Below are 19,238 nucleotides of genomic sequence, written 5' to 3'. Positions count from 1 at the left end.
ATGAAGTGATATGATAAAAAGATCTGTGGGTAACAGAGTGCATGACTGTGAGGTTTAGATGAATGACTGGCATATGGCAGACACTGGCATTCAACTGTATGCAACAGTAGGTTTACAGAGGTACAGTATAGTACCAAAGGTATAGTATTGTTGTGCTGACAGGAAAGCAATAACTGGACATACTGGCATTGACAGATAGTATAAACTTCTTTTATTGTCAATGGTTTAAATAAATCCATGGTAGCTATCCAAAATGCACAGATGCTTTTCTAAAAATCTGAATAAGCAAGTGGAACAGATATGTTGAAATCTGTTCCCGCTGACATCACAATCACAAAGCAATTCTAGGGAAAACCCTGGATCCATACTGTGAATGTGGGCTACATGCTTTTTCTTTTTATCTGGGGAGAATCGTGATTAGAAACTGTTGGTTGTGTTATCCCCACCCCACCCTCCCCTGGTTCCAGTTTGTAGGTTACTGAAAGATTTCAGCAACCACACATAAGAAGATTAGAGAGGAATTAACGTCATTCCTTTGTCATTATAGGAATAAATTGATATTTGGTTTTAATCAGAGGGAGGGGAGAGAGGAGAGCAGGGAGAACAGGATGTGCCCTGAGTAGCATAGAAGCACGAGCCAGAGGGACTGGCACTAAGACACGGGCATGCGAAAACACAAGCTGGAGGAACATTTTGTGGCACTGGAGCTGACAGTTGGATGCCTGGATCAACGTGCAGCATGTAACAGAGGACGAGAGGGTTGTATAACACAGATCTCTCAGAGCTCTGCGTGTCCGCTGTGAGGTGGAATGGGTGCTGCTGGGATATGGATGGGCCACCGGACAGGGACAGTCGGGGCGTCCCACTGACCTCCTGGAAGATCTCTGAGAGATAGACTCAGACGCATTGGAAAGACTTCCTGGTTGCTCCAGCTCTTCCAGCCCCAGGCATGAACCTGGTGCTCCTGGCCTTCAGGCTGATGTGCCTGGCCTGGCTGTGGCCTGTCACACTGCTCAACGACAGCCACCGACCCAACAAGAGGAGGCACAAGGACGTGTACCTTGGGGAGAACACCAAGAACCAACATGGAGGGTGAGCCAGAGTCTAGGGGTGTGGTCCCACTGGAGTTGTGTTATGTTCTTGTCAAGGGTTGTGTTTGCTTATCTTTTCTGTTTGGTTTGAAGCTGGTTGGTGTATAGTTCTGGAAGCAACGTTTCATTTAGTACACACACCACAGGATGTTACTGTTCTGTTGATCTGTTGTCTGATTGATATGGTTCAAAGGTTATTTTGGGGAGGAGTTGTATTGTTTAACATGGAATGCTATTCATAGATTCAATGCATCAATCCAATCTCTATGAATTTTCAAAAACACTGATGGGGAATTTACCATGGTCGTGTGAATGATCCCCAATGTGTGCTGGGACAGACGTCATTACTGCAGTGCATTGTGGATAAAGGCCAGGGCAGGTGAGGTAACCACAGGGACTTAGAGGTAATGTCAGGGGACCCGTGTTTGGGTGGGGACACCTCGTAAGAGAGAAGCAGTAATTTGTGGGTAATGATGGAGAGGGGTGTCGATAAGGGGTTTGAGTGTACGCCAAAATCATTTGTAAAAATAGAGTTGTTTGTGTTTGTGTAGTATGGGTATGATTTGTTTGATTCTAAAATGAGAATATCAATTGACTGAAGTTTTGTATGATGCTATTTAGAGGCTTTGCGAGTGATGATGCTGGGTGTGTTGTCACCCAAATTGGAGGGATTCATCAATCATGTAATTTGACCCTCTACTAACTGTAATGTGATTTTAATAAGACATATAAAGTGAAATTAATCATTCTTAACAGCTAACACCCCAGAGAAGATGTTGCTGCCTTAATAAGAGAGTGTTTGTCTCTCTCTGTGTGTGTGTGTGTGTGTTGTGTGTGTGTGTGTGTGTGTGTGTGTGTGTGTGTGTGTGTGTGTGTGTGTGTGTGTGTGTGTGTATTTCTAAGGAAAAATTACATCTGATATGCTGATCTGTGTCCGCTTTGCTCCTCAGACGAATAGACTTCAAGATGAAAAAGTCTGACAGCACCAAGTCCCTGCTAATTAAATCTGAACAGCTTCTCCGTATTGAGGACCATGACTTTGCAATGCGGCCTGGCTTTGGAGGTAAGACCACCCCCCAGTCTCCTTTGGCTTGGTGGGCATACAACATATTTGCATGTGGTTGAACTATGACAACGTGTAGTTTGGATGTGACTGTGTGTGCTTTTACCAGCACCTGTTAGGTTTGACTCATTAATTAAGAGTGAATGGGGAAGTCAAGGGTCATTCAAGGGAGGGAGGGAGGGAGGGAGGGAGGGAGGGAGGGAGGGAGGGAGGAGGGAGGGAGGAAAAGAGAAAAAGAAAAAAACAGAGGACAATGGAGCTTTACCTACAGTAATTTGTTTTTATAGATAGTCCATAACGTGCCACACAGCAGATGTGACAGATTAGGTATAATTCAGGTTTTGGAAGAGGCAGCATTAACGCTAGTACTGTGGCTTGTATGCTCTCTCCTGGAGCAGAAAGTAGGTTACAGTGTCATCTTTTGTAACACCCCATCCTGAAAAAAAATCACTGACCCAGATTGTCTGCAGAGCCTAGCAGACATAGACAGCCTGCGGCCGAGAACACAGATGTTAGAACTATAGTAATCTGGATTACGGTCCATGCTTTCTGAAACAATACCAAATGCTAAATCTTACTGGGCAGTCCAGAGCAGCAAAGAGTCCCATGTATACATACTACCGCAGTATGGTCATTTGGTGACACCTGAAACCCCACCTCTTTAAGGAATACCTAGGATAGGATAAAGTAATCCTTCTAACCCCCCCCCCCCCCCCCCCCCCCCCTAAAAGATTTAGATGCACTATTGTAAAGTGGTTGTTCCACTGGATATCATAAGGTGAATGCACCAATTTGTAAGTCGCTCTGGATAAGAGCGTCTGCTAAATGACTTAAATGTAAATGTAAATGTAAATGTGTTCAGAAAGTGTTAGATTGAACTACAGATCACGTGTGTCAGTGTTTGGGATCCCACTGTAAACTCTCGCTGCAACATGTATTTACATAGCAGTCATACTGAAGGCTATAATGACAGTTTAGCTACATATTTCTAAATGTGGTGTGATGGCACGTTATGGATTTATGTACATTTAGGTTTCCATCTGGCTGTTTTCCTATCTATTCCAAACTATCCCTGTGTTTTGTCTGTGTTTGTTTCTGTGTTGTCTAGGCGAGGTGGGGTGGGGTAGATGGAGGAAGTTAATCCCTGTAACGTTGAAATGAGATTGGGCAGGTCACAGAGAAGGGTACATTTGGTGGAATTTAAATTAGGAAACAATTTTTCCCTGAAATTGCTTATCTTTCAAAGAACTCATTTTGATACTGCCATGAGCACTTTAATCCTACCAAGGCAGATATGTAACTCAGTCTGTTAGCTCTACTGACACGTGTGAGACAGGGGCAGTCCAACTCAAACCCCTGTCATGTATTTTGAGTGAATATGGAATTGCTCCTCCTTCATAGGGTATGTCAGAACGGTAGATGGATGTATCTTGATTCTAGATGGATGTACACTACCTTTCAAAAGTTTGGGGTCACTTAGAAATGTCCTTGTTTTTGAAAGAAAATTAAAAAGTCTGTCCTTTAAAATAACAAATTGATCAGAAATACAGTGCATACATTGTTAATGTTATAAATTAATATTGTAGCTGGAAACGGCTGATTTTTAATGGAATATCTACATAGGCGTAGAGAGGCCCATTATCACCAACCATCACTCCGGTGTTCCAATGGCACGTTGTGTTAGCTAATCCAAGTTCATAATTTTAAAAGGCTAATTAATCATTAGAAAAACCTTTTGCAATTATATTAGCAGAACTGAAAACTGTTGTCCTGATTAAAGAAGCAATAAAACTGGTCTTCTTTAGACTAGTTGAGTATCTGGAGCATCAGCATTTGTGGGGTCGATTACAGGCTCAAAATGTCCAGAAACAAAGAACTTTCTTCTGAAACTCGTCAGTCTATTCTTGTTCTGAGAAATTAAGACTATTCCATGTGAGAAATTGCCAAGAAACTGAAGATCTCGTACAACGCTGTGTACTACTCTATTCACAGAACAGCGCAAACTGGCTCTAACTAGAATAGAAAGAGGAGTGGGAGGCCCCGGTGCACATCTGAGCAAGAGGACAAGTACATTAGAGTGTCTAGTTTGAGAAACAGACACCTCACAAGTCCTCAACTGGCAGCTTCATTAAATAGTACCCGCAAAACACCAGTCTCAACATCAACAGTGAAGAGGCGACTCCGGGATGCTGGCCTTCTAGGAAGAGTTCCTCTGTCCAGTTTCTGTGTTCTTTTGCCCATCTTAATCTTTTCTTTTTATTGGCCTGTCTGAGATATGGCTTTTTCTTTGCTACTCTGCATAGAAGGCCAACATCCCAGAGTCGCCTCTTCACTGTTGACGTTGAGACTGGTGTTTTGTGTGTTTTCTAATGATCAATAAACTTGGATTAGCTAACACAATGTACCATTGGAACACAGGAGTGATGATTGCTGATAATGGGCCTCTGTACGCCTATGTAGATATTCTGTTATTGCTGCCGTTTCCAGCTACAATATTCATTTACAACATTAACAATGTCTACACTCTATTTCTGATCAATTTGATGTTATTTTAATGGACAAAAAAATGTGCTTTTCCTTCAGAAACAAGGACATTTCTAAGTGACCCCAAACTTTTGAGCAGTAGTGTATATTGATTATAGATGGATGTATATTGATTATAGACAGAGGTATATTGATTATAGATGGAGGTGTATTGATTATAGACAGAGGTATATTGATTATTGACAGAGGTATATTGATTATAGATGGAGGTATATTGATTATAGACAGAGGTATATTATTATAGATGGAGGTATATTGATTATAGATGGATGTATATTGATTATAGATGGATGTATCTTGATTATAGATGAAGGTATGTTGATTATAGACGGATGTACATTGATTATAGATGGATGTATCTTGATTGTAGGTGGAGGTATGTTGATTATAGATGGAGGTATATTGATTATAGACAGAGGTATATTGATTATAGACAGAGGTATATTGATTATAGATGGATGTATCTTGATTATAGGTGGAGGTATGTTGATTATAGACGGATGTACATTGATTATAGATGGATGTATATTGATTATAGATGAAGGTATATTCATTTGAGACAGATTTATATTGATTATAGATGGAGTTCTATTGATTATAGATGGATGTATCTTGATTATAGATTAAGGTATATTCATTTGAGACAGATTTATATTGATTATAGATGGAGTTCTATTGATTATAGATGGATTTATCTTGATTATAGATGGATATATGTTGATTATACTGCAGATGGAAGTACAGTACCAGTCAAAAGTTTGGACACACCTACTCATTCAAGGTTTTTTTTTTATTTGTACTATTTTCTACATTGAAGAATAATAGTGAAGACATCAAAGCTATGAAATAACACATATGGAATCAAGTAGTAACCAAAAAAGTGTTAAACAAATCAAAATATATTATATTTGAGATTCTTCAAAGTAGCCACCCTTTGCCTTGATGACAGCTTTGCACACTCTTGGTATTCTCTCAACCAGCTTCATGAGGTAGTCACCTGGAATGCATTTCAATTAACAGGTGTGCGTTGTTAAATGTTAATATGTGGAATTTCTTTCCTTCTTAATGGATAGCCCTATTTGGTAAAAGACCAAGTCCATATTATGGCAAGAACAGCTCAAATAAGCAAAGAGAAACGATAGTCCATCATTACTTTAAGACATGAAGGTCAGTCAATCCTGAAAATTTGAAGAACTTTTAAAGTTTCTTCAAGTGCAGTCGCAAAAACCATCAAGCGCTATGATGAAACTGGCTCTCATGAGGACCGCCACAGGAAAAGAAGACCCAGAGTTACCGCTGCAGAGGATACGTTCATTAGAGTTACCAGCCTCAGAAATTGCAGCCCAATTAGAAACATATCAACATCAACTGTTCAGAGGAGACTATGTGAATCCGGCCTTCATGGTAAAATTGCTGCAAAGAAACCACTACTAAAGGACACCAATAATAAGAAGAGACTTGCTTGGGCCAAGAAACGCGAGCAATGGACATTAGACCGGTGGAAATCTGTCCTTGGTCGGATGAGTCCAAATTTGAGATTATTGTTTCCAACCGCTGTGTCTTTGTGAGACGTAGAGTAGGTGAACGGATGATCTCTGCATGTGTGGTTCCCACCATGAAGCATGGAGGAGGAGGTGTGATGGTGTGGGGGTGCTTTGCTGGTGACACTGTCTGTGATTTATTTAGAATTCAAGGCACATTCAACCAGCATGGCTACCACCGCATTCTGCAGCAATACGCCGTCTCATCTAGTTTGCACTTAGTGGGACTAGCATTTGTATTTCAACAGGACAATGACCCAACACACCTCCAGGCTGTGTAAGGGCTATTTGATCAAGAAGGACAGTGACGGAGTGCTGATTCAGAAGACCTGACCTCCACAATCACCTGACCTCAACCCAATTGAGATGGTTTGGGATGAGTTGGACCGCAGAGTGAAGGAAAAGCAGCCAACAAGTGCAACAGTCTTGAAGGGAACTCCTTCAAGACTGTTGGAAAAGCATTCCAGATGAAGCTGGTTGAGAGAATGCCAAGAGTGTACAAGCTGTCATCAAGGCAAAGGGTGGCTACTTTGAAGAATCTAAAATCTAAAATATATTTGTTTGTTTTTTTACACTTTTTGGGTTCCTAAATTTTTTACATTTTATTTTACCTTTATTTAACTTGTCAAGTCAGTTAAGAACAAATTCTTATTTTCAATGATGGCCTAGGAACAGTGGTTTAACTGCCTTGTTCAGGGGCAGAACATGATTGGACTGGTACTGTATATTGATTATAAATGGATGTATCTTGATTATACTTTAGATGGATATATATTGATTATAGATGGATATACTTTGATTATAGACGGATGTAGTAGGTTGATATGATAAGGACTTATAGAATGAAAGGAGATATGGAGAGAAGCCATTTATTAGTTTGGTGACACAGCGTCTCTTGGATCCCTGAGTTATGAGGATGCTGTGTCTTTGGGGTTATGTGGGGCCCTCTAGCCTGCATCTGTGTTCAGCGGGGAGAGTGATGGACAGGATAATCACAAAATAGGGCTTAGCTGACGAATGTTCAGCGTGACCACAGTGTCACAGTATCTCTGTTGAGACCAAGCATAGCCCCAAGTTGCTCTTTGACCCCCTTGTTAGTGTTTCTCTCTTATTCACAATTTGTTTACCCTAAATTGCATTTCAAGTATAGTGTTTGGGTTGATTTACAAATATTTTGGTCTTAAAGAGAACATTTCTCATGAACTGTATAACTAAGGCTACATGTGCAGACAGATGTGATAGGTCTTGTGAAACCCAGTGAGACTAGGTCATAAAATAGCTTTCAGGTTGAGTCTGACATGCTAAAGCCTTGAGTCATGAATCCATATGACAGCACACCGCCAAAAGCCTGACTAAACTTGCTCTCCCTGTCAAGATAGACATGTGAAATCTCAAGCTGTTTGTTTTCTCATGTAGGGGCAGCTATTCCTGTGGGCATAGACGTGCAGGTGGAGAGCATTGACAGTATATCTGAAGTCAACATGGTAAGTCTATAAACCTCTGTGTGTATGTGTGTGTTTTTGTGTTTTTGTGTGTGACCAACACACTGAAACTCACTTTCACAAAATGAGACAACCAATATATTCTGTCCCTCATCCTTAAAGGGATAGTTCAGCCAAATTACAAAATGACACATTAGTTTCCTTACCCTGTAAGCAGTTTATGGACAAGTAAAAAAATGCTAATATCAGTACCATGACTTAAATGGGATTTGTGCTATTAACGCTAAAACGTTAGCATTTGGAAACCGTGCCAGACAAACGGAAACAGTGACAGACAAACGGAAACAGTGCCAGACAAACGGAAACAGTGTCAGACAAACGGAAACAGTGCCAGACAAACCAAAGCATGGATTGCTGTCATATCTTGTCCATAGACTACTTACAGGGTAAGGAAACCAATGTGTAAATTCGAAATTTGGCTGAACTATACCTCTAAGTGTTGCAACACTATTCTACTCTATTCTGCCCAATTTAATGTTGAGGCATAACAGTCAACTCAAATATTGATTTTAAACGCTTTGAACCTGCATTACCCTGTCTCTCGACCTACTGTACATACAAATAATTTTTGTGCACCATTATTGACATACAATTAATCTCTAATGTGCTAGTTAATGTGCTGGATAATGTGCTAGTTAATGTGCTAGTTAATGTGCTAGTTAATGTGCTGGATAATGTGCTAGTTAATGTGCTAGTTAATGTGCTGGATAATGTGCTAGTTAATGTGCTAGTTAATGTGCTGGATAATGTGCTAGTTAATGTGCTAGTTAATGTGCTAGTTAATGTGCTGGATAATATGCTAGTTAATGTGCTAGTTAATGTGCTAGTTAATGTGCTAGTTAATGTGCTGGATAATGTGCTAGTTTGTCTATTGGGCCTAAGCGTTGGTGTGTGTTGGTGTGTTTGTATAGGACTTCACCATGACTCTGTACCTGAGACACTACTGGCAGGACGACCGGCTGGCCTTCCCTTCCAGCAGCAACAGAAGCCGGACATTTGACGCTCGGCTGGTGAAGAAGATCTGGGTGCCGGACGTGTTCTTTGTCCACTCCAAACGTTCCTTCATCCATGACACGACCATGGAGAACATCATGCTGAGGGTGTACCCTGACGGCAACATTCTCTACAGTGTCAGGTACACGGAGAATGGGCCTCCTTTACCACAGGAAGCATAAGGCCTTTAGGATAGTGCACCATCCTATACTATTGCTGCTTTATACACATAGGAGTCATGGGGAGTTGTTTTCTGCTGCTGTTGTATTGTGGAGCATATTATTGATTGTGCCGTTCGTTTTAGGATCACTGTGACTGCTCTTTGCGCCATGGACTTCAGTAGTTTTCCGTTGGACACACAGAATTGCTCTCTGGAACTGGAGAGCTGTGAGTATAAAACAATAAGGGTTTATGGGTGTAATGAGATATATTGTATATTAGCTCACGTGTATTCAGAGAACAGAATTAAAACATAATATGGAACAGTTGGCCCTCCTCTTTTCATATAGATAAAATCAAATTGGTAATCCTACGGTCAGGTCAGTTTGTGTCCATAATACATGTCTTTTTGAAGCAGGATTTACCAGGGATCAAAAGTCCTGTTCATCTTTATAGGAACAGCAGCTGGGTCGTTCCAAGAAATGAGTGCCATTTCCACCCCTTTGATATTCTAAGTAGAAATTGTGCAAAGATATTTAATTTTAAAAGCTTGTTTTATTAAATGAAGTGTCCTTTAACATAGCACACAGGGACAATTAAATACATCCGTTTTTTATATGGATAAAGACTTGCTAAAGTACAAATATTCAGTATTTTGACATGTCCCTCTGTGCACCCTCTGTGTCTGCTAGGAAGATTTTAACCCACTTAACCCCCACAAGTTCACTATTATCGTAAAGCCATAGTTATTTTGTTGCTTTGACAAAGTAATTTACGAAAATGTTTATTTATTTAATGTTATTAGTGATTCATTTTAACGTAAAAAAGAACACTTTTTCTTCCCACCAAGGTACACTACTCAAAAGGCACCTAATTGGTGGAATGACCCAGCTACAGGCTAATTGAAGTTGGTCATTTCTTATCAGAGTCATTTTATACACTGATGTTTCAATTGTCATGATTGTGTTAAACCTAACCTCAGGCGACAGTGCAGTGTACCTTACCCAGATTATAACACACACACACACACACACACACACACACACACACACACACACACACACACACACACACACACACACACACACACACACACACACACACACACACACACACACACACACACACACACACACACACACACACACACACACACACACACAGAAAGCATGGCCCTGGTCTCAGAGAAGAGGTGGTACTACTGAAGCTCAGTGTCTCCTCTCCTCTGAGGGACATAGCCCATGATTCTTCTAAGAGAGGCTACATGAAGGAGTCACCTTCTACCCTGTTCTCTCCTCTCTTGAAGACGCATACAATGAAAATGACCTCATGCTCTACTGGAAGAACGGGAACGATTCATTAAGGACTGACGAGATCGTGCTCTCGCAGTTTTTTATTGAAGAATTTCACCCTTCCTTCGGGCTTGCCTTCTACAGCAGCACGGGTATGTGTGGTCGTGTTGCACCCTGATGCATTGGGACATACAGTGCTGTTCCTCTGTCCTACTCTGCTGCTCAGCGTATTCTTACGTCATTTAACTGCTCTGTAAGAGCCAAAGCCAACATCCCAAACCCTCCTGCTTCTGATTCCACTCTGCCAGTCTGACAGCGAGAGTTTAGGAGATTTTCCTCCACAGAGTGTCAGTGTGGAATCCTGCCCAAACCTCAGTAATAACTTGTCCATTGCATCATAGCCATGTGATGTCCCATGTGACTATAATTTTGACTAGATTCCTTCCTGTGTCACAATGAGCTCTGATTACCCAGAGGAATGGTGCATGAACTGTTCCACCAAGAGTGATTATCTTTCTCTTTTCTCTCTCTCCCCACCTCTCCCCCCCACCTCTCTCTCCCCCACCACTCTCTCTCCCAACCCTCTTCCCCCTCCCACCCCTCTCTCTCTCCCACCACCCCTCTCTCTCTCCCCCACCCCTCTCTCTTCCCCCACCCCTCTCCCTTTCTCTCTCTCCCCACACCTCTCTCTCTCTCCCCTTCTCTCTCTCTCCCCCAACTCTCTTTCTCTGTCCCCCACCTCTCTAACTCCCCCCACCCCTCTCTCTCTCGCTCTCCACCACCTCCCTCTCTCTCTCTCTCTCTCTCTCGCCTCCCCCACTCCTATCTCTCTCACCCCACCACTCTCTGTCCCCCAACCCTCTCTCCCCCACCTCTCTCTCTCTTCCCCCACATCTCTCTTTCTCCCCATCCCCTCTCTATCCCTCTCTCCCAACCTCTCTCTCTCCCCCACCTCTCTCTTTCTTCCCCCACCCCTCTCTCTCTCTCTCTCTCTCCCTAACCTCTCTCTCTCTCCCCCAACCTCTCCCTCTCCCACCCCTCTCTCTGTACCCCACCTCTCTCAACCCAACCCCTCTCTCTCTCCCCACCTCTCTCTCTCTCCCCCATTTTCTCTTTCTCCCACATCCCCGATCTCTCTCTCATCTCTCTCTCCCATCCCCTCTCTCTCTCCCCCATCTCTCTCTTCCCACACACGTATCTTTCTCCCCCACCCTCCTCTCTCGCTCTCCACCACTCCTCTTTCTCTTTCCCCCACCCCTCTCTTTCTCTCTTCCCCCACACCTCTCTTTCTCCCCATCCCCTCTCTCTCTCTCCCCACCCCTCTCTCTCCCTCCCACCCCTCTCTCTCTCGCTCTCCACCCGCCTCTTTCTCTCTCTCCCCCACCTCTCTCTCCCCCCGCCCCTCTATTTCCCCCAACTCTCTCAACCCAACCTCTCTCTATCTCCCCCACCTCTCTCTCCCCCCACATCTCTCTTTCTCCCCATCCCCTCTCTCTCTCTCCCCAACCTCTCTCTCTCTCCCCCCACCTCTCCCTCTCCCACCCATCTCTCTGACCCCCACCTCTCTCTACCCAACCTCTCTCTCCCCACCTCTCTCTCTCTTCCCACATTTTCTCTTTCTCCCACATCCCCCTCTCTCAACCCAACCTCTCTCTATCTCCCCCACCCCTCTGTCTCTATCCCACCACCTCTCTCTCTCCCCCACCCCTCTCTCTCTCCCCCACCCCTCTCTCTCTCTCTCGCTCTCCACCACCCCTCTTTCTCTGTCTCCCCCCACCTCTGTCTCCCCCACTGCTCTCTTTCTCCCCACACTCCCCTCTCTCTCTCCCCACCTCCTCTCTCTCTCTCTCTCCCCCACCCATCTCTCTCTGTACCCACCTATCTCTCTCTCCCCCCCACCTCTCTCTCCCCCACCTCTCTCTTCCCCCACCCCTCTCTCTCCCCAAACCCCTCTCTCTCTCCCCACCTCTCTCTCCCGTCCCTCTCTCTCTCTCTGTCCCCCACCTCCCTCTCCCCCACCCACCCCTCTCTCCCCCACCTCTGTCTCCCCCACCCCCCTCTCTCCCCCACCTCTCTCTCTCTTCCCCCACATCTCTCTTTCTCCCCATCCCCTCTCTATCCCTCTCTCCCAACCTCTCTCTCTCCCCCACCTCTCTCTTTCTTCCCCCACCCCTCTCTCTCTCTCTCTCTCTCTCCCTAACCTCTCTCTCTCTCCCCCAACCTCTCCCTCTCCCACCCCTCTCTCTGTACCCCACCCTCTCTCAACCCAACCCCTCTCTCTCTCCCCACCTCTCTCTCTCTTCCCCCATTTTCTCTTTCTCCCACATCCCCGATCTCTCTCTCATCTCTCTCTCCCATCCCCTCTCTCTCTCCCCCATCTCTCTCTTCCCACACACGTATCTTTCTCCCCCACCCCTCCTCTCTCGCTCTCCACCACTCCTCTTTCTCTTTCCCCCACCCCTCTCTTTCTCTCTTCCCCCACAACCTCTCTCTTCTCCCCATCCCCTCTCTCTCTCCCACCCCTCTCTCTCCCTCCCACCCCTCTCTCTCTCGCTCTCCACCTCGCCTCTTTCTCTCCTCTCCCCCCACCTCTCTCTCCCCCCGCCCCTCTATTTCCCCCAACTCTCTCAACCCAACCTCTCTCTATCTCCCCCCACCTCTCTCCCCCCCCACATCTCTCTTTCTCCCCATCCCCTCTCTCTCTCTCCCCAACCTCTCTCTCTCTCCCCCCACCCTCTCCCTCTCCCACCCATCTCTCTGACCCCCACCTCTCTCTACCCCAACCTCTCTCTCCCCACCTCTCTCTCTCTTCCCACATTTTCTCTTTCTCCCACATCCCCCCTCTCTCAACCCAACCTCTCTCTATCTCCCCCACCCCTCTGTCTCTATCCCCACCACCTCTCTCTCTCCCCCACCCCTCCTCTCTCTCCCCCACCCCTCTCTCTCTCTCCTCGCTCTCCACCACCCCTCTTTCTCTGTCTCCCCCCACCTCTGTCTCCCCCACTGCTCTCTTTCTCCCCACACTCCCCCTCTCTCTCTCCCCACCTCCTCTCTCTCTCTCTCTCCCCCACCCATCTCTCTCTCTGTACCCACCTATCTCTCTCTCCCCCCCACCTCTCTCTCCCCCCCCACCTCTCTCTTCCCCCACCCCTCTCTCTCACCCAAACCCCTCTCTCTCTCCCCACCTCTCTCTCCCCGTCCCTCTCTCTCTCTCTCTCTCCCCACCTCTCTCTCTGTCCCCCCAACTCTCTCTCCCCCACCTCTCTCTCTCCCCCCATCTCTCCCACCCCTCTCTCTATCCCCCTCACCCCCCTCTCTCTCTCTATCCCCACCTCTCACTTTCTCTTCCCCCCACCTCTCTCTCTCTGTCCCCCAACTCTCTCTCCCCCACCTCTCTCTCTCCCCCCACCTCTCCCACCCCTCTCTGTCCCCCCACCTCTCTCAACCCAACCTCTCTCTCTCCCCCCACCCCCCTCTCACTCACTCTGTCCCCATCTATCGCTCTCTCTCCCCCACCTCTATCTCTGCCCCCACCCCTCTCTCTCTCCCCCCCACCTCTCTCTCCCACCCTCTCTCCCCCACCCCTCTCTCTCTCCCACCCCCTCTCTCTATCCCCCCTCACCCCTCTCTCTCTCCCCCACCTCTCCCTCTCCCACCTCCCTCCTCTCCCACCCCCTCTCTCTGTCCCCCTACCTCTCTCAACCCAACCTCTCTCTCTCCCCACCTCTCGCTCTCTTCCCCCCACACAACTCTTTCTCCCACATCCATCTCTGTCTCTCTCTCCCCATCTCTCTTTCTCCCACATCCTCCTCTCTCTCCCCCTCCTCTCTCTCTCCCCACCTGTCTCTCCACAACCTCTCTCTCTCCCCCCACCCCTCTCCCTCTCCCCCACCCCCTCCCCTCTCCCCACCACCTCTCTCTCCCCCACCTCTCTCTCCCACCCTCTCTCCCCCACCCCCTCTCTCTCTCCCCCCTCTCTCTCTATCCCCACCTCTCTCTTTCTCTCCCTCCACCGCTCTCTCTCTGTCCCCCACCTCTCTCTCCCCACCTCTCTCTGTCCCCCCCCACCTCTCCCCACCCCTCTCTCTGTCCCCCACCTCTCTCAACCCAACCTGTCTCTCTCTTCCCCAACACCACTCTTTCTCCCCCATCCCTTATCTCTCTCTCCCCCACCTCTCTCTCCCCAACCTTCTCTCTCCCCACCTGTCTCTCCCCAACCTCTCTTCCCCACCTCTCTTTCTAAATCCCCCACCTCTCTCTCTTCCCCCCACCCCTCTCTCTCTCCCCCATCCCTCTCTCTCTCTCTCCCCCACCTCTCTCCTCCTCCCCCACCCCCCTCTCTCTCCCCCCCACCTCTCTCTCCCCCACCTCGCTCTCTCCCCACCACCCCTCTCTCTCTCCCCCATCCCTCTCTCTCTCTCTCCCCACCTCTCTCTCTCCCCCACCCCCCTCTCTCTCCCCCCCCACCTCTCTCTCCCCCACCTCGCTCTCTCCCCACACCCCTCTCTCTCCCCCCACCTCTCTCTCCCAACCTCTCTCTCTCCCCCACCACTCTCTCTCTCCCCCCTCTCTCTACCCCCACCCTTCTCTCTATCCCCACCTCTCTCTTTCTCTCCCCTACCTCTCTCTTTCTGTCCCCAACCCCTCTCTCCCCCCACCCCCCCTCTCTCTACCCCCACCACTCTCTCTATCCCCCTCACCTCTCTCTCCCCCACCCCTCTCTCTCTCTCTCTCTCTCCGCCACCCCTCTTTCTCTCTCTCCCCTCACCGTTCTCCTCACCTCTCTCATCCCCCCACCCCTCTCTCTCTTTCTCTCTCTCACACACCTCTCTCTCCCCCACACCTGTCTCTCCCCACACCCCTCCCCCCCACCCCCCCCTCCCCCTCACCTCTCTCTCTCTCTCCCCCACCCCTCTCTCTCTCTCTCTCTCTCCGCCACCCCTCTTTCTCTCTCTCCCCTCACCGCTCTCCCTCTCCCCCACCTCTCTCTCTCTCTCTCTCTTCCCCCCACCCCTCTCTCTCTTTCTCTCTCTCCCCCACCTCTCTCTCACTCCCCCACCTCTCTCTCTCCCCACACCTTTCCGTCTCCCACCCCTCTTTCTCTCTTCCCCACCCCTCTCTCTCCCCCCCTCTCTCTCTCTCCCCACCTCTCTCCCTCTGTCCCCATCTCTCCCCCTTTCTTTCTTTCTTTCTTTCTTTCTTTCTTTCTTTCTTTCTCTTCTTTCTTTCTTTCTTTCTTTCTTTCTCTCTCTCTCTCCCCAAGCTCTCTCTCTCTCTCTCTCTCTCTCTCTCTCTCTCTCTCTCTCTCCACCACTCCACTTTCTCTCTCTCCCCCACTTCTCTCTCTCTCTCCCCACCTATCTTTCCCCCACCCCTCTCTCCCCCACCCCCCTCTCTCTACCCCCACCCCTCTCTCTATCCCCCTCACCTCTCTCTCCCCCACCCCTCTCTCTCTCTCTCTCCGCCACCCCTCTTTCTCTCTCTCCCCTCACCGTTCTCCCTCACCTCTCTCTCTCTTCCCCCCACCCATCTCTCTCTGTCTCTCTCCCCACCCACCTCTCTCTCCCCCACCTCTCCGTCTCTGTCCCCCATCTCTCCCCCTTTCTTTCTTTCTTTCTTTCTTTCTTTCTTTCTTTCTTTCTTTCTTTTCTTTCTTTCTTTCTTCTTTCTTTCTTTCTTTCTTTCTTTCTTCTTCTTCTCTCTCCCCCCAACCCCGCTCTCTCTCTCACTCTCTCTCTTGCTCTCCACCGCAACACTTTCTCTCTCCCCCACGTCTCGCTCTCCCCCCACGTCTCTCTCTCTCTCTCTCTCAACCCACCTCTCCCACCCCACTCTCTCCCCCACCCCCTCTCTCTCTCACCACCCCCTCTCTCTCTCCCCACCTCTCTCTCACCCACACCCCTCTTTCTCCCCTCCAACCTCTCTCTCTTCCCCCCACCTCTCTCTCTCTCGCTCTCCACTACACCACTTTCTCTCTCTCCCCCACCTCTCTCTCTCTCCCCCACCTCTCTCTCTCTCCCCCCACCTCTCTCTCTCCCCCCACCTCTCTCTCTCTCAACCCACCTCTCCCACCCCACTCTCTCTCCCCTACCCCCCTCTCTCTCTCCCCACCTCTCTCTCTCTCTCGCTCTCCACCTTTCTCTCTCTCTTTCCCCCCACCTCTCTCTCTCAACCCACCTCTCCCACCCCACCCCACTCTCTCTCCCCCACCCCCCCTCTCTCTCTCCCACCCCTCTCTCTCTCCCCACCTCTCTCTCTTCCCCACCCCTCTTTCTCCCTTCCAACCTCTCTCTCTCTTTCCCCCCACCTCTCTCTCTCACTCTGAACCACCCCCTCTCTCCCCCCACCTCTCTCTCTCTCTCTCTCTCTCTCTCTCTCCCCCATCCCAATCTTTCTCTCTTCCCCATCTATCTCTCTCTCTCCCCTCACCCCTCTCTTTCTCTCTCTACCCCACTTCACTCTTTCCCCCCCACCCCTCTCTCTCTCTCCCCACCACCCCTCTCTCTCCACCCCAGGTTGGTATAACAGGCTCTACATAAACTTCATCCTCAGGAGGCACATCTTCTTCTTCATGCTGCAGACCTATTTCCCCACCATGCTGATGGTGATGCTCTCCTGGGTGTCCTTCTGGATTGACAGGAGGGCTGTACCCGCCCGGGTCTCACTGGGTACAGTACTGATACTCTCACTGCTAGCAGGAGGGGTTTTGAAGGAATCTCCAGAAAATAACCTAAGCTCACAAACTGAGCAGAGAAACCTCACAAGGCCATCAGTATTTTCTGTACAGTATTCTTGATGCATCTCCATAAATTAAAGTGGGTGGGTGCTTTACCTTTCTCTTCCTTGTCACACCCCTGTTATTACCGTAAGGGGGACGGTTGTGCACCAATCTCCTATTGTGTTCCTGCTGTGAATGGACAGGTGAATATGAACCTGCTGCTTTTGACAGTTTCCAGAGCATAACTAATTACCCCAGAGAGAGAGAGAGAGAGGAGAGAGAGAGAGAGAGGAGAGAGAGAGAGAGAGAGAGAGAGAGAGAGAGAGAGAGAGAGAGAGAGAGAGAGAGAGAGAGAGAGAGGCAGAGACAGAAACAGAGACAGAGAGACACAGAGACAGAGTCAGAAACAGAGACAGAGAGAGACAGAGACAGAGAGAGAGACAGAGAGAGAGAGACAGAGACAGAGACAGAGACAGAGACAGAGAGAGAGAGAGAGAGTAGCAGTTGGGGTGGACACATCATCTCCCTCTCATCAGAGGACAACTGAAACTGAACACAGTGACAAAGAATGTTTAGTTCTGCACATGACTACAATCACCTGCACCAGGCGAGATCCCTTCAGGCAGTGTGGTGTATGTCTGTGAAAGTTTGTTTGTGTTGGAAAGAAAGCGAAAGGGAGGGAGAGGGAAGAGCAAGAGAGAGAGCAAGAGAAAAGGAGAAAGATGTTGACTTTGCACTTGATTTGTGAATAATGTTTTTTGCTAATGCAGCAGTGTGCGGAGTTTGCTTCACCCTGTGAGCAGTGCAGGTCTTTAGAGGCTCATACCGTAACAAAAGCTGGCCTAATTTCACTCTTCAGCTTAATAAAAATAAAAAAATTCCCCATTCACAGAGAGTTTGAATTGTTTACACACTGATATCTATTGTTATAAATGAAACCCATCTTCCCACTTCAGAGGAAAAAGAGGAAATGTACATGTACAGCTAGCTGCTCAAGGAAGTAGAGCTCAAAGTACAGACTCCTACACCATTTCTTCTTTTACTTTCCATCCACCTATGCTAAACCTCCACACAGTAATACACCTCACTATTTTTCCATACGTTTGCCTCTCTCTTTTTATCATCGAAGGCTGTCATGGTACAAAGAGATTTTAGGGGTGAAAAAAGGCTTAAAAAACTAATTGATCGAGAATGATATCTTAACTCAATAATCTCTCTTTCTCTCCCTTTCCCTCTCCCTCTCCAGGCATCACCACAGTTCTGACCATGTCCACCATCATCACAGGCGTGTCAGCCTCCATGCCCCAGGTCTCTTATGTGAAAGCGGTAGACATCTACCTGTGGGCCAGCTTCCTGTTTGTCTTCCTGTCCGTCATCGAGTACGCCACTGTCAACTACTTCACCACTGTGGAGGAGATGAAGAAGCTCAAGGGGGGAAAGGTCACTGACACTTATGGAGTCTATAGGGTCAAAGTTCATGGGTTAGATAAGTCATAGAGTGAGGGATCATGTGCATGGGTGTATTATGAAATATGGAATATGCTACCACTGTCAGAGCCACAACATGAGCGCCAAAGTAGGTTATAACAACAACTATGACTGCGTTTCCCCCTATTGGTCATGAATCGGAAGATCATTGAATTTAAACATTTAAATTCCCTCCCCTCTCTCTCCTCAGATCCCTGCCAATTTCAATGCCACTCAAACTATGGCCTTTGACGGATGTTACCATGACAATGACATTGACCTGATGCCATTCCCAGAGCTGCCCAGCACCCCCAACACAGAGCGGAGTCGGACGGCCACGTTGAGGAACTCGAGGAACTCCGCTGCAGAGCCCCCGCCCACGGAGGGCACCAGGCTACGACGTAAAAAATCCATCAAACACAACCTCAGCTTCATCATGAGTAACAGCTACATGATCGACTCATACTCCAGAGTCATCTTCCCCATGACCTACCTGCTGTTCAACATCATCTACTGGAGCTTGTACTCCAGTAGGTGAATAGACCGTCAACAGTCTACTAACAGTTCATCATGCAGTGGAGTATGGGAGTATGTACACCTAAAGCAGGATTGTCTAATGACTACTGAACTATATTACTACTGTATATTATCTATTAGGTTATTCACACTGACAACAGCATCATCGTCAAGGCGTTGTATTCTGCCACCCACTGGATTATGACGTAACCATTGGTGTCTACCAGAGTGCATTGTGGGAGTTTTGGACAGTCAAGCCCTACTGAAGAAGAGATACTATTGAGTAAATCTGTTTTTTATTGGAACCCTGTTGGAATCCGGGTTCAGGTGTGAAGTTGCTGGTGCTGTTCAT

At 47.6% G+C, this 19,238-nt stretch overlaps 1 protein-coding gene across 1 annotated transcript; it reads left to right on the top strand.

Moving 5' to 3' along the window:
• Positions 1-568: 568 nt before the first annotated feature.
• LOC106563567 (gamma-aminobutyric acid receptor subunit rho-3) lies at positions 569-19,226 on the top strand. Its single transcript, XM_014129265.3, has 9 exons — positions 569-1,092; positions 2,042-2,154; positions 7,656-7,723; positions 8,653-8,876; positions 9,039-9,121; positions 10,200-10,337; positions 16,701-16,853; positions 18,150-18,343; positions 18,582-19,226. The coding sequence occupies exons 1-9, from the start codon at positions 950-952 to the stop codon at positions 18,906-18,908; spliced, it is 1,443 nt and encodes a 480-aa protein (XP_013984740.1). The 5' UTR covers positions 569-949; the 3' UTR covers positions 18,909-19,226.
• Positions 19,227-19,238: the final 12 nt, after the last annotated feature.

The sequence above is a fragment of the Salmo salar genome, chromosome 11 (assembly GCF_965601325.2).
Source record: "Salmo salar chromosome 11, fSalSal1, whole genome shotgun sequence".
NCBI lineage: Eukaryota > Metazoa > Chordata > Actinopteri > Salmoniformes > Salmonidae > Salmo > Salmo salar.
Note: the sequence above shows the minus strand (reverse complement) of the source record. Positions and strands in the feature narration are given on the sequence as shown.

What these genes read in the sequence shown, in the direction of transcription:
- LOC106563567 (XM_014129265.3), top strand. Translation starts at nt 950, where the DNA reads ATGAACCTGGTGCTCCTGGCCTTCAGGCTGATGTGCCTGGCCTGGCTG. An exon ending in AACATTCTCTACAGTGTCAG is followed by an intron (nt 8,877 to 9,038) that starts GTACACGGAGAA and finishes CGTTCGTTTTAG; the next exon opens with GATCACTGTGACTGCTCTTT. An exon ending in AGAAGCTCAAGGGGGGAAAG is followed by an intron (nt 18,344 to 18,581) that starts GTCACTGACACT and finishes CTCTCTCCTCAG; the next exon opens with ATCCCTGCCAATTTCAATGC.